Source organism: Gopherus flavomarginatus, chromosome 11, assembly GCF_025201925.1.
Source record: "Gopherus flavomarginatus isolate rGopFla2 chromosome 11, rGopFla2.mat.asm, whole genome shotgun sequence".
Classification (NCBI taxonomy): Eukaryota; Metazoa; Chordata; order Testudines; family Testudinidae; genus Gopherus; species Gopherus flavomarginatus.
In genome coordinates, this window is record NC_066627.1 from 15,871,404 (window position 1) to 15,885,068 (window position 13,665).

Consider the following 13,665-nt stretch of genomic DNA (forward strand, 5'->3'; position numbering starts at 1 on the left):
TCCTCCTAGAATGCTACTTTAGCACTGTGGTTTTGGAGGTCCCACTGCTTGTTTAACAGGTTTTCTGCTTCTGGTGTAATTTAAAAAATTGGTCCAGAAGGATATTAGCTCCCAGTTCCCAACTCTTGTCCCTAGGAAATATTTTCTCTCTGACACAATAATGGAAATCTGGACTCCTAGGGCATGTCTACACTGCATTGTAAACCCAGGTCTCTGGGATCTGGGCTTGTAGATTTAATGTTTCCGGGCCCATACTTAAGCATCCATACTGCATTGTAAACCTGGGTTTACCTGGGTCTCACAACCAGAATAATGCTTCCATACTACTTTATGCAGACCTTCTGATTTGGGTTTGTGGCTTGAGCTGCATCAATGCTGCAAAGTGATAGGGGTTGGGCCCATATTGCAGTGATACTCAGGTGCAGATTCACCCCCATTCCAGACGCTGCAGGATTGAGTCCTGAGGGCTTGCTGACTGAAGCCAAACTGATTTGTGTGTGGATGGTAATGAGCCTTGGGCTTAACCCTGAATCTGAACCTGGGGTAACTATGCAGTGTTGACATACTCATAATATCCTATGCACACTTATCTGTCTATAGTCTATACTTACATAACCTTCCTTATGGTATTATCTGAGCACTTCCCAGTCTTCAGTGTCTTTGTCCTCATCATGCTTTTGTGAGATAGGTAGTTACTGTTATAACCTGATGCATGGAAAGAGACGAAGGGCCAGATTTGTAAAAATGTATAGAGGTGTTTGGCCTATTGGTGCAGGTAGGTGACTGGCAAGGTTTTCAAAAGTGCCTGGTGACCAGATCTTTAAAGGTATTTAGGTGCCATGTACTTCAAAAAATTCCAGTAGGCCCTAGATGCTTAAATTTCATTGCTTTCAAATTAAGCTTTAGAAAACCAGGTGGCTATCTGCAACTTCTGTCACCTAAATACCTTTGAAAATCTGCCCCCATGTGAATTGCTGAACATCACATAGGAGTCATATGGCAAAGCCGTGAATGGTCTGTAAGTCTCCCAGGCATCTAGCTAGCTCTGTAATGCCCCAACCATCCTTCCTGCTTTACAACATCAGATACAAATTCACTCTACATTATGAGGAAAGAGTGGGTAAGGACTGTCTAGTGGCTAGAGCAGGTTGAGTCAGATTTCCATCTTTTGCCTCCTTTTGCCTGCAAAGCAAACTCCCTTTGAGCCAGCATTTCACTTAAAATATCATGTTAGTCCAAATGCATTTGTGCACATAGGGCCACATCAGTTTCATAAGTTTGGGTGGAACGTAGCAGGTTTTTGCAAATTCTGTTCCGCAGAAGGGATCTCAGGGGACATCTGGGGGTATATCAAGAGAGGGGACAGGGTCAGTTTGTATTCAGCTCCTTTCTCACCCATTCACCATAAAGTGCATGTGTAAAAACTGAGGAGAGTGAAGATGAAAGTCTGACAGACTTTCCTACCACCACATTTCTCTTTAGAGATACTAGCTCATGCCTTAATATGCAGGCTTGGTACTACCAAGTCCTTTCCAACTCTAAGGTTTTTGATACAGTTCAGGACAAATGCACTTGTGTTCCCCTTCCATGGCCCCTTGCGGGCACCCACTCTAGGCTTCCAGCTCTCTTGGGCAGCAGCAGAGGTCCCAATCCTACTTGACAAGGGGTTTTCCAGATTGCATTGTTCCCTGCCTACACTGTGATATCCCTAGCAAGCTGGCCTGCCTTTGTATTTTGCTTTCTCTCCAAAGGCTTACGAAGAAAATAATTGACTGCAGTTGTAAGGCAGCACATCCCTTTCTAAGCACGTACATTTATTCTTACAGAGAAAACACATACATAAATTAAATTCCCGATATGTATGTTAGTTTACCAGTGGTCACCCTTCAATCTTAAGGGGCCTCAGTAGGCCAAAGTCCTTCCACTCCACATTAGGAAGGATTTAGGACCCCCCAGAAAAGCCCTGAATCGATTAAAACTTAGGCTATTTGTCCAAAAGTCCTTTCTTGGTCTGTTAGTTGGTGGAGAATCCAATTTGATCCAGTATACATGAGCCTTTCCAGGTGGGGTTACCTCTCTGGAGGTGTTACACCATGAGTGAATTTGCCCTAATCACAACCCCACCTCATTCTTAGTTCCTGCAGGGCTGATGTCACCCTCCCACATGGAATTACAGACAGTGCCTGGCCCACAATGATGCATCAACTTACTACAATACAATCTCCCAAAGGTATTGCAGGAAATTGCACAGATATCACAGATATCATTAAAGAGAAAAATAAAGTACTTATCAATGAAACTACATAAATACACATTCTCAGTCCATTGCATGAGCTCAGGCTATTGAAACACTCAGTTCTTCTGTGCATCTTTATTAGCTAGCTAATGAACATCACTAACATGATTTGAGTATATTTTCCACAGAGCCATTTTCACTTCTTTATTTTTAAGGCTATAAATAATGGGGTTTAACATAGGAGTTAAGATGCTGTAGTGGATGGAGAAGAGTTTATTTAGAATCACAGAGGGTGCTGCGTTGGGTTTCATATATTGTAAGAGAACTGTCAGGTACAATAAACACACCACGGTGAGGTGGGAACTGCAGGTGGAGAAGGCTTTACTCCTGCCTTCTGCGGAGCGTATCCTCAGGATGGTGGAGATGATGTGAATATAAGACACCAAAATGGGGATGAAGGAGCTCAATCCAAACATCACAACGGATGTAAGAAGTACCGTTTCATTAGTGAAAGTCGTGGTGCAGGACAGAGCTAGCAGTGAAGGGAGCTCACAGATGAAATGACTGACTTCATTGGGTCCGCAAAAATTTACTTTTAATAGAAAAAGAGTGTTGACAAGTGCAAAGAAAAAACTCACTGTCCATGCACTAGCCACCAGCTGATGGCAGACTCGCTTGTTCATAATGTTCACATAGTGCAGTGGGTTACATATGGCAGCGTGTCGGTCATAAGCCATCACTGAAAGCATGAAACCTTCAGTACACCCTGACAATATAATAAGGAAAATCTGTGCAAAGCAGCCATAGACAGAAATGGTTTTCCTCTTTGATAGTAAGTTGTCCAGCATCTTGGGGATGGTGACAGAGGAGTAGAAGACATCAAGGAAGGATAGGCAGAAGAGGAAGAAATACATGGGTGAATTAAGCTGAGGATCAGTCCTTATTGCCAGCATGATCACCATATTCCCCACCAGGGTAAATAAGTAAATAACTAAAAATACCAGGAAGAGGAAAAGCTTGAGCCATGGGTCATTGGAAAGTCCCAAAAGAATAAACTCAGTCACATTGTTTTGACTTTCCATTGACTGTTACACATGAAGCGATGAGCTGAGAGAATGGAGAAAAAATTAAATTAAATTAATTGATATCCTGAAAGAGGTGATCTGAGCTATAAGAAACCAGAAAATGTGACAACCTGTATGCATTCTATCAAAGGGAATCAGGCATTTTAACACAGATGGTAATCATTTATAGCGACACAGTTCAGCTGGGTAGTTCTCAGACCTTTCTATATTATGCATCACTTCCTAAGATGCAGCTTTCACTTTGGACACTTCCCAAGTAATGGTCACAATCCCTGATCCCAGAGATTCCATGAATTGGGAAGAACCCTTGCCCTGCACTCACTTCTCGGAGCTACAGCACCCACATGTTTTAGATACCTACCTTTCACACACATTTTGTCTTTGCTGAACAAAGGAGCATGTTTTTCATTGAGATAGATAACTTGACATAGCTATTGCCTTTTAAAGAGACAAGGCACAGGTAGATCATCATGTAGATAGTCAAAGTCAACCCTTTACTCCACCCCCCCCCAAATGACTGCTGGTGTTCACCTCTAATAGCTATGCTGAGGTATTGTGTGCAATGATGTAAATCAGGAGTAACTCCATCAATATCAATAATGGTACCTTGGTTTGCGGAATTTTGCCCCATTTGTCAATAGTGCCTAGAGAAGCAGATCTGAAAATAACAGAGACCTCTTTTCATATTGTCTTCCCTGTGCTTGGCATTCCCCTTGGCTACTAGCTAGACATAACCCAGCCTGGCTGTCTCCTGTTCTTTCTGGGCACCAGGCTTGCTCGCTGCAGTTCCAGACTCGCAGTCAATCTGTTTGTTCATCTGTCAGCCTCCAGCATGTTGAGCATTCCCACGTTTCTGCCCCCCACCAAAAAGGACACTTTCTAGAACTTCAGTGCCTTTTGACCTCTCTCTTCTCATCCTTGGTCAAACAGCCCTCTCCCGAGGGTACAGGCTGAGTGGGTCCCTCTAAATAGGTATAAACCTGGCAGTTGAGTTTGAGGAGACATTTTCTTTCTTTGCCATTGTTGTACCCTCCCTTGGCACCCCGTCCTCTCTATTACAGCCTTCTTCCATAGGAATTCATGCATTCAGGTAGATAATACTAAACTGACCAGGAAACAAAATTATACATAATATTAAAAAGAAACAATTCCTATGTTTTCCTTCTTTATCACCTAGGAGAAGCCCAACTGCAGGCTACCATGTAAGAAATATATATACTGTTCTAAACCAGATGCCTGTGACTAAAAAGCACAGGCCAATGACAATCAGGTACAGAATCCACACACCTGTCCCAGACACCAGTAGCTCATTAGCAAAATGTCTTTGAAACAGAAAAAGCATTCAGCCTATTAAAAAGTCTCAGACTCACCTGGACTCCATATGAGGATTGATACTAATGAGAAGTTTTCACTCTGACCTGCAGCTTTTGGACTCATATAAATAAATGCATTCTCTGTCTTGCAAATCGATTGTTAAAGGATATGAAACGAGCATAACCCAGAACCAGCGAATCACTGAAGGGACATCACTGATGGTAGACTTCATTTACAAAGCCCTTATATACCCTGGCTAAGAGATTAAGAGGCTCCCTTCCTCTCAGTGAAAGACGTACAAATTATACCAGAATAATGGCTAAGGTTAATGGCTAAGGTAATCCTCAGGTTCCCTTTGGAATTGGTCCCTGAAGTTTCTCGTGTGCCACACTTATTTTCGCTCAATAACTAATCAAAATGTTTTAACTCCTACATTTTGCAGCCTTAAGTAAAATCCTAGGACAGACATGATTTTAACTTATTTATACATAGATCTCAAGACTCAGATCCTCAGAGGGAGAAAAACTAGTGTAGTTCCATTGACTTTGTTTTCACCACTGCAGTCTCCTCCCAAGTTATTCTTCCCCGTCTGCCCTCCATTTCCTAGGTAGCTTTAACCAGCTCTTGGTTACACCGTGTATATTTTATTGCAGTGTTTGGGGTGGGATCTCTGTGATTTTGGTGTGACAGCACATCCTTGACACTCTAGGTTTTCTATTTAAGATTATAGCTACTCTTCTCCATGGATGTTCAGCGGAGATGGATGCCATGCTGTTGAATGCTGTTATATTATCTGCTGACAAAACTCATAGATTTGTACTGTCTCCTACCTGTGTTGTATAGGGACACCAGTCGATCATGTCACCACAGCATCTCTCCATTCAAAACAGTATTGTTGGTATGTCTGTGTGTGTCAGCCTGTAACAATGAATGGCTTCTTTCCCCTCTTCCCTGCAGAAACTGTATGGACTCCACGGGCTGTGCCTTCACTGTTATTTTAAAGTTCCCGCCACCATTTCCACAACCATCCCTTGCAACAATATATTTACAGCATCTATGGCACTTTTTGGCCCTCTTCCCAGGACTTGAGGGGAATCAAGGTCTTTCTCCCTTGAGAGTTCAGTGTAACTGAGCTGAGCAGGCCCTGGTTCCTTACTCTCGTCTTCTTTGAGACTGTCCTTCTGACGTTTTAACAGACTTGGACTGATGGGATAATGGGCTCCTTATCCCAGCAAGCTGGCCCAACTGTCTGATTATCCGTGTTGGCTTTCTCAAGGGGAGCTAATTAACATCTGTGATTAGTGTGCAGATTCACCTGCCTGCACCCTGCACTCTGGTCATTCAGCCCTCATTTTTTTCCACCATCAGAGATGGAACCTGAGACTTCCACAGAGTCTGAGTCATTCCTGGCTTCTTGAGCTAACAAGCCACTAGTTTCTAGCCAAAACATATACAACTTTTCATCCTCTGTGGACTGGACACATTGGGGGGACAGGTAATGTGGACTGCTGAGGACCTTACATGCTTCTTCTGAGAAGAGGAATCTCAACCGAGCACCTGAAGACAACAGCAGTTTAAATCCCCCTTGGGTGATAAATGCCATTTTGGCTGACACACCAGGGATTGGACTAGGGGCTTCCAGAGCTAATGAGCATACACTGTGACAGCTTGCGCTCCGACAGCTGCCTCAGACATTTGCCTCGCATAGTTTAGGTAAAGGGGGGCGCATCACACACATTGACCAGCAGTTAACATGTGCACAGTATAGCTCCACTGACCTCAAGCCACGAGGAAACAGAACGGCATTGGGGCTGACACAGCACCCCTGGCTCACCTGTGTCGGGTGCCTGGAGCCACAACTCTAAACTGGGTGAGGTGGAAATGATTCAGTGCCTCCTGTAAGCCTCCATGGAGATCCCTATCACATAGATGAGGATTTGGTGCTTAGTGTGGGTAAAACGGTTGAGGAGGGGAGAAGGAAGCATTCCCACTGAGTTTAAAAGGGGAAGCCCCATCTGACACTCTTGCCCTGTAAACAGAAGTTACCTGACAGGATCTGGTTGCATGTGGCTATCTCAGATCTTCATCCCAGGCTGAGGGCCTGGCCGAACTACCTTACAGTCCCTTTTTGGTTTGCTTCATGCTAATCTGAATTCTGAGTGGCCAGATGATTGCCCCAAGAGTCTGAAATCTGATATTTTTCAGTGAAACACACAGAAGCCCAAGCAGTGGCTGTACAATCTTCCCCCATGTACCATTCCCTGGACATGTGCCTTCATGCTTCCCAAGAGGGCCACTTACCATAGTGACAGAGGATTTCCTTCTCCATGTCCCTGGACAGACTGCAAGGAAACAAAGTATTGCCAGTAACATTGCTGTTTGGTGATGGGGACGCACGTTCTATGGGAACTGCGCAAAGATCCCCAGGCCATTGCACAGAGGTCATCATAAAGTCATCAGAAGGTACTAACTGAGCTTTGCTGCTTGTGTTAACACTACTGCTAGAGACCTAGAAGGGGAATGACTGCAGAGGTGGATGCAAGCCTGGATCATGAGCACCCCAAAGTTCTGTGATGTTTTTATTTGTTGGTCTTGTTTGTCCAATGTTAAAGAGAGGGGACATTTGTAAAATCAGAGGCTGGAGAAAGTGCTCATCTGGCATTTTCAAAGGGGCCTTGTTTTCAAAGGGGCCCAGCTACTACTGAAACACAAAAATCCAGTAAATGGAGTAATCTATTGTCCTCTATCAACCTGCAATCAGATCGTACTGTGTGATCTAGTGGTGAAATAGGCAGTATCGGAGCTGAGCTGGGAACAGCCAGACATTTTGTAAAGCTTATGAGGTGTTGGTACTGGGCTCTGGATTTGTCCCATTTTAAACAGACTGGGCCATCCTTGGAACTCCTAGCTGACCATGATTGCAGTTTAGAAAATCCTTAATGTCTGGGAGGGCTCAGCAATAGTTTTGGAGGTTTTCTGGGGGGACCTTTCTCTAATGTTTTTGGCTGAAATTTTCAAAACCATTTAGGGGATTATGGACATTTGGTTCTCAATTCAATAAATGGGAACAAGGAACCTGAGTTGCCTGACAGCTTTGAAATTACCTAGGAAGCTGGACATGCTGCTGGAATACCATGTCCTTTCCTGGCACCCACAATTGAAGAAGGTAGTTGTTTAATTGGAGACGGTTCAGAGAAGACCCACAAGACTGAATAAAGGATTATAAAACCTGCCTTACACTGATATACTCAAAGAGCTTAATGTATTTAGCTTAACAAAGAGAAGGTTAAAGCTAATTACAGTCTATATATAGAGAAGAAATATTCAATTATGGACTCTTCTATCAAGCAGAGAAAGGTATAACATGATCCAATGGCTGGAAGTTGAAGCTACACAAATACAGATTGGAAATAATGTGGTCATCTTTAGTGGTGAGAGTAATTAACCATTAGAACAATTTACCAGAAGTCCTGGAGGATTCTCCATCACTGATGATTTATAAATCAAGCTATTTGCTATAAAGATCTGTTCTAGCAATATTTGGAGAGGTTCTGTGGCCTGTGTCCTGCAGGAAGTCCAACTAGAGGATCAAAATGGCTTTGAAGTCTATGAAAAATCTTAGCCTTAGTGATCTAATGAGAAGCTATGACATGGGCAGTGGCACTACATGCTCTCCATGAAGGCCCTTGTCAATGTTCATCTCGCTCTCTATTCCACTCATCAGCATGGTGTGTAAAGTAAGGGACACATCCAGGTCCCCAAATCCTAATTGTTGAATGGTGGCAGAGAAAACAGCTGAACAGCTCTCCCCCTCTACCAAAGTGTTGTAGTATAGGTGCTGTAGTCCTTGGAGTGTCAAATCCAGCTCTCGTGTACAAGAGCACAACCCTACTGTAGGCCTCTCCCCTTTTCATTTATCATCAGAACATGGACCATTGCTTGACCAAAACATTCGCCCTCCAATGAGAAGTTCCATATCTTTTTTTTCCCCATCAACTTAGTCATTTCATATCCTCAATCCACCTCTTTGAGGACAGCTTGGGAGAACAGGTAAGCCACTGGACACAACTTGCAAGTCAGCAGACTTTGGCTGTCACATGAGAAGACCATTCCACTGTCAATGAACAGTGAGTTGTTTGCTCAGTTGTATCTGCAGATTATGGTTGTATTGAGGTATAGATTACTAGATGAGATAAGACACTCAGTACCTTGGTGGTTTTAACAAGGCCTAATTTTTGGAAGTGTTACTGTTGTGTAGGCAGGATTTTGCCCTAATTGGTGACTGGACATTGGTGTTTAATGAAATATACAGCATAAATTTGCAATATACAAAACTGGTGATCTGCATCTTTATTTAAGTCTCCCAGAAGCCTGAGTGACCTCCTACCTGCTGTCCACTGAAGAACTGAAAGAATACAGGAAAAACAAATTTCTGTGAATAGTCATTTTATTTTTTAATTACATTTCTATCAGCTGAATGGATGTGTTTAGATTCTCTGAATACTCCAGCAAAGAAGATATTCATGTTCATGGAAACAGTGAACTTGAAGCAGCTGGTCTGGGATTTTCAAAGGGGCTCAAGAGGAGTTGCTGAATTCCTCTGAATATGGATAGCAGTTGGATGCCTAATTACTACTGGCCCAGATGAAAATCTCATTCATACACCCTAATCCAACAAACAAACAAACAAACAAACTCTTTAGCATGTTTAGAGCCTTTCAGGGGACAGCTCCCTTTATTAAATTTAAGGACTTGCTGAAGTGATTGTCCAGATCAGTGCCTTAGTTCCCAATATTCAAAGGTGTTGAGTTTTAAATTAATAATCACTGTATTTGGACCAGAAGCTATGATAATCTAGATCAGATGAGAAGCTGCCCCTTCATTTATAAGAAACTTGTTTATAATTTATCAGTGTATCCAACCAGGAAAGAGAAACAGAGCCTGTTAAAATATAACCAGTCAAAAAGCAGTGCTTTTCTCTCTCATATATTTAGAATTTACTCCCATGCACAAATATGGCCTTCTTATAATAACAATAATAATAACCAACCTCTAGGGTCCAGACACACTGGAACCTTGTGCAGGTAAGAGGCCATTGGCCAAATCCAGATCCCATTGATGTGAATGTCCAAATCCCAACTGTTATAGTATAGAGTTAGCTGCACTTCTACCCCCTTCTCTGGTCTCTCTGAGTGCACCTTTCAGGTTTTGTCCTTGTGCCTGTCCCACTCTTCATGTAGAATCTTGCAATTATCCCCCTCTGAAAATAAGTCCCAACCACAGCACTTTGTGGACTGGCTGTAATTTCCCAAAAACTATTCTTCTTCTTAGTGTATGTGCAATGTGCATCAGGTGGCATCTAACTAACATTCATCAATAAGTTTGGTTCACTGGTTGGGCACTAACTTCCCCATCCCAGGCCAGGTACGGATGGGGAACGAGATGTGAACACTGATCCATGCCCCCACCACACCGAGCCTTCTCTCAACAAATTGTTCCTTTACCACAGAAGGACCAAAATAGCCCACAACAAAACAAAACCTACTGAAAAGATAAATGATTACAGCACAACTCCATGTCCATCACACCAAAAATCCCAATGGAATAAAACATTTGCCTCGTACTCCAGGCTCAGATTATTTTATGAAACATGGCAATGCAATTTACTTCACAAAACCCTTTTGACAATAGCAAGAATTACACTTTTTAATTTATTTAGATAAAAATATTTTAAAATATGCCAATGCACAGCTCTAGATGCCCTAACACATTATTAATATCACACTGAAATCCCAATTTCATTAAAATAATCATCAGAACAGGAACCCAGGCATTATGACACTTACAGAAACTCTTTTCTGCCTATCATCATTATGGGAAACAAAATTGCAGCTCTCTAAGGAAAAACCTTTCAAAGAAATTGTGACATTGATTCCCCAAATACATGGCCAAAAAGAACCAACACTCAGCCATCTAATCATATCTCTCCTTTCAAAAAACAAACCAAATTTAGAAAAAAGGAAGCAAATCAACAAACCAATAAACAAAACATAAACAAAAGAAGAAACAATCAAGCAAAGAAACAAAATCATTCATACCCCAAGTAAAAATTTTACCTTGAAGTAGGAGGAGAGGCAGACACAACATGATGTTCACTAGGGATTCAACTGTAGCTATTGATTTTGTATGAAAGATGCTCAGCTAGCATGGTGATAGTGGCAGTATAAATCCTTAAAATAACAAAATGTGTATGGAAACACAGAGTTCCTGTTCTTATTTACATCAAGCAAATTTTCTGGGTGGGAATGCAAATGTTCGCAGTGATCCTTCGAAGTATATGGGCTGGTCGGAGGGATGTTGGCTTCCACATACCAAATCCTGCCGGGTCCGTGGGGAGGATGCATGTGGAATTGGATAATTCACCAAGACATTTGGAAAATTAAACCAGCTGGTAGGCCAAACCAATTTATAGTCAGTGCTCCTGAAATAACGTCCGATATCTGGATAGGAAATCAATGAACACTCTGGCCATTATCAGGGGGGTGGCCATGTTAGTCTGGATCTGTAAAAGCAACAAAGAGTCTTGTGGCACCTTATAGACTAACAGACATTTTGGAGCATGAGCTTTGGTGGGTGAATACCCACTTTATCGGATGCATTTCATTAGAGCCACACAGCTTCAGTATGTACGTAAACTGAAGCCAGGAAAAGTTGTCACAGCTTATGACAGCATTTGTTGGGAGGGTATAGGACAAAAAAACTACCCTAACAGGACATCTACTTTCCCCAGCAAATGACATCTGTATGCTTGTAGAGGACAACATTAATATGGAAGTGTGTGTAATTTGTCTGTGGTTTTAAGCTTTAAAAAGCTTGTGTGTTCCTTGAATCAGGGGGCAGCTACTGAGATCTGTTAACTCCCCTGCACTTGTATCAGTAAAGGAGCCTCAGGATGAACTGATCCAAACTCAATGTGTGGTCAGTTTTTCCACAACATCTAAAAACATCCACTCAATGTGCAGCAGCGGACAAAAAGAAGAACAGAATGTGGGAAATCATTCAGAAAGGGATAGAAAATAAGACAGAAAATATCATATTGCCTCTATAGAAAACCAGGGTATGCCCACATCTTCAATACTGCGTACAGATGTGGTCTCCCCTTTTCAAAAAAGATATATTGGATTTGGAAAAGGTTCAGAAAAGGGCAAAAAAATGATTAGGGGTATGGAACGGCTGTCATATGAGGAGAGATTAATAAGACTGGGACTTTTCAGGTTGGAAATGAGATGACTAAGGGAGGATATGAATGAGGTCTATAAAATCATGACCGACATGAAGAAAGTAAATCAGGAAGTGTTATTTACTCCTTCTCATAACACAGGAACTAGGGGTCACCAAATGAAATTAATAGGCAACAAATTTCAAACAAACTAAAGAAAATATTTCTTCATACAACACATAGCCAAACTGTGGAATTCCTTGCCAGAGGATGTGATAAAGGCCAAGTCTATAACAGGGTTCAAAAAAGAACTAGATAAATCCATGGAGGAGAGGTCCATCAATGGCTATTAGCCAGGATGGGAACAGTTGGTGGCCTTAGCCTCTGTTTGCAAGAAGCTGGGACTGGATGACAGGGGATGGATCACACAATAGTTGCCTGTTCTGATCATTCCCTCCAAAGCACCTGGCTTTGGACATTGTCAGAAGACAGGATAGTGGGCTAGACGGATCTTTGGTCTGACCCAGACCTCTATCATATCAATTCCTAGTTGTGACTTTTTCAAGCTGAAAAGTTTCAGACCTTTTAATCTCTCCTCTTTTGGAAGCTGTTCCATTCCCCTAAACTTTTTTGTTGTTCTTTTCTGTACTTTTTCCATTTCTAATAAATCTTTTTTTTTAGACGGGATGCTCAGAAATGCATGCAAAAATCAACATATGGAAATAACATGGATTTATATAGTGGAATTATGATATTTTCTGTCTTATTATCTATCTTTCCTAATAGTTCAATGGAAAAATGGATTTTTGATCAAATCAGAAATGTGTCCAGTTTTTCATTCTAAATGAAGAAACGGAAAAAAATTTAAAAGAAAAAGTCTATTTAAATAATTCCATTATCAGAAACATACTTTTTTTAAAAAGCATTAAAAGGTTTTCAAAAACAAACATTTTTTACTGAAAACTGGACATTTTCACAGAAACCTGAAACATTTTACCCAAAATGCCTTTTGACACTGAACATGTATACAAACATTGCATGATTTTCTTGATAACTCAACATTTCTACAAAAATGTTTGTATGTTTTTGAAAAAGAATTTTTGGAGTTTTGTTTTGTTTTTTATTGCAAAAATCAAAACAAACAAATGAACAAAAAGACCCAAAAGATTCTTGTGGGAAATTTTCTTACAAAACAAAACTTTATGTATTTATTTACTTCCTGTGAAAATAATGGGCCTTTTTTTAGCTAATGATACAGGTTTCTACAGTTAGCAAAACAGATGCACTAGAGTATACGAGGCACACAAGCTATGGATTTATCACCATGGGGTCCTTGGGGAGCATGTTGTTTGATGTTTCCTACCTATAAATTCCAGCAACTAAGGCAGGAACAAGAAACAAGGTGTTTCAAAGCTCTGTTCTACCAATTTCTTTCGCTCAGTGGGAAAATTACTCCTCAGAAATTGCTGATGTTATGTTAAGAAACTGAAAATTGACTTCTGAATTGTTTTAAGCTTTTCAGCAAAGAAAAACCAAACTTTTATATTCCCCAAATGTTACACCTAATACTGCTGAAAACTAAAAAACATTCAGACAAAAACAGAGAAATCTTTGACACCTGGAATAACAATCCCTGTGTACACACACGCAGAGCCTTTCATTCAAATGAGTATGGAACCCATGAGTCCTAACTCCCACCCCCACGTTCTACCCACTAGACATCACTCCCATCCTAGAGCTGCATATAGAACCCAGGTGGCTCCTAAGCCAGTTCACTATAAATTAGAAGACAATGCCTCCCCTTCACCTGC

At 41.4% G+C, this 13,665-nt stretch overlaps 1 protein-coding gene across 1 annotated transcript; it reads right to left on the bottom strand.

Moving 5' to 3' along the window:
* Window positions 1–2,382: 2,382 nt before the first annotated feature.
* LOC127030877 (olfactory receptor 8S1-like) lies at window positions 2,383–3,318 on the bottom strand. Its single transcript, XM_050917580.1, has one exon. The coding sequence runs from the start codon at window positions 3,316–3,318 to the stop codon at window positions 2,383–2,385; it is 936 nt and encodes a 311-aa protein (XP_050773537.1).
* Window positions 3,319–13,665: the final 10,347 nt, after the last annotated feature.

Excerpts from the sequence above, each read along its gene's own strand:
- LOC127030877 (XM_050917580.1), bottom strand. The coding sequence starts at position 3,318 with ATGGAAAGTCAAAACAATGTGACTGAGTTTATTCTTTTGGGACTTTCC.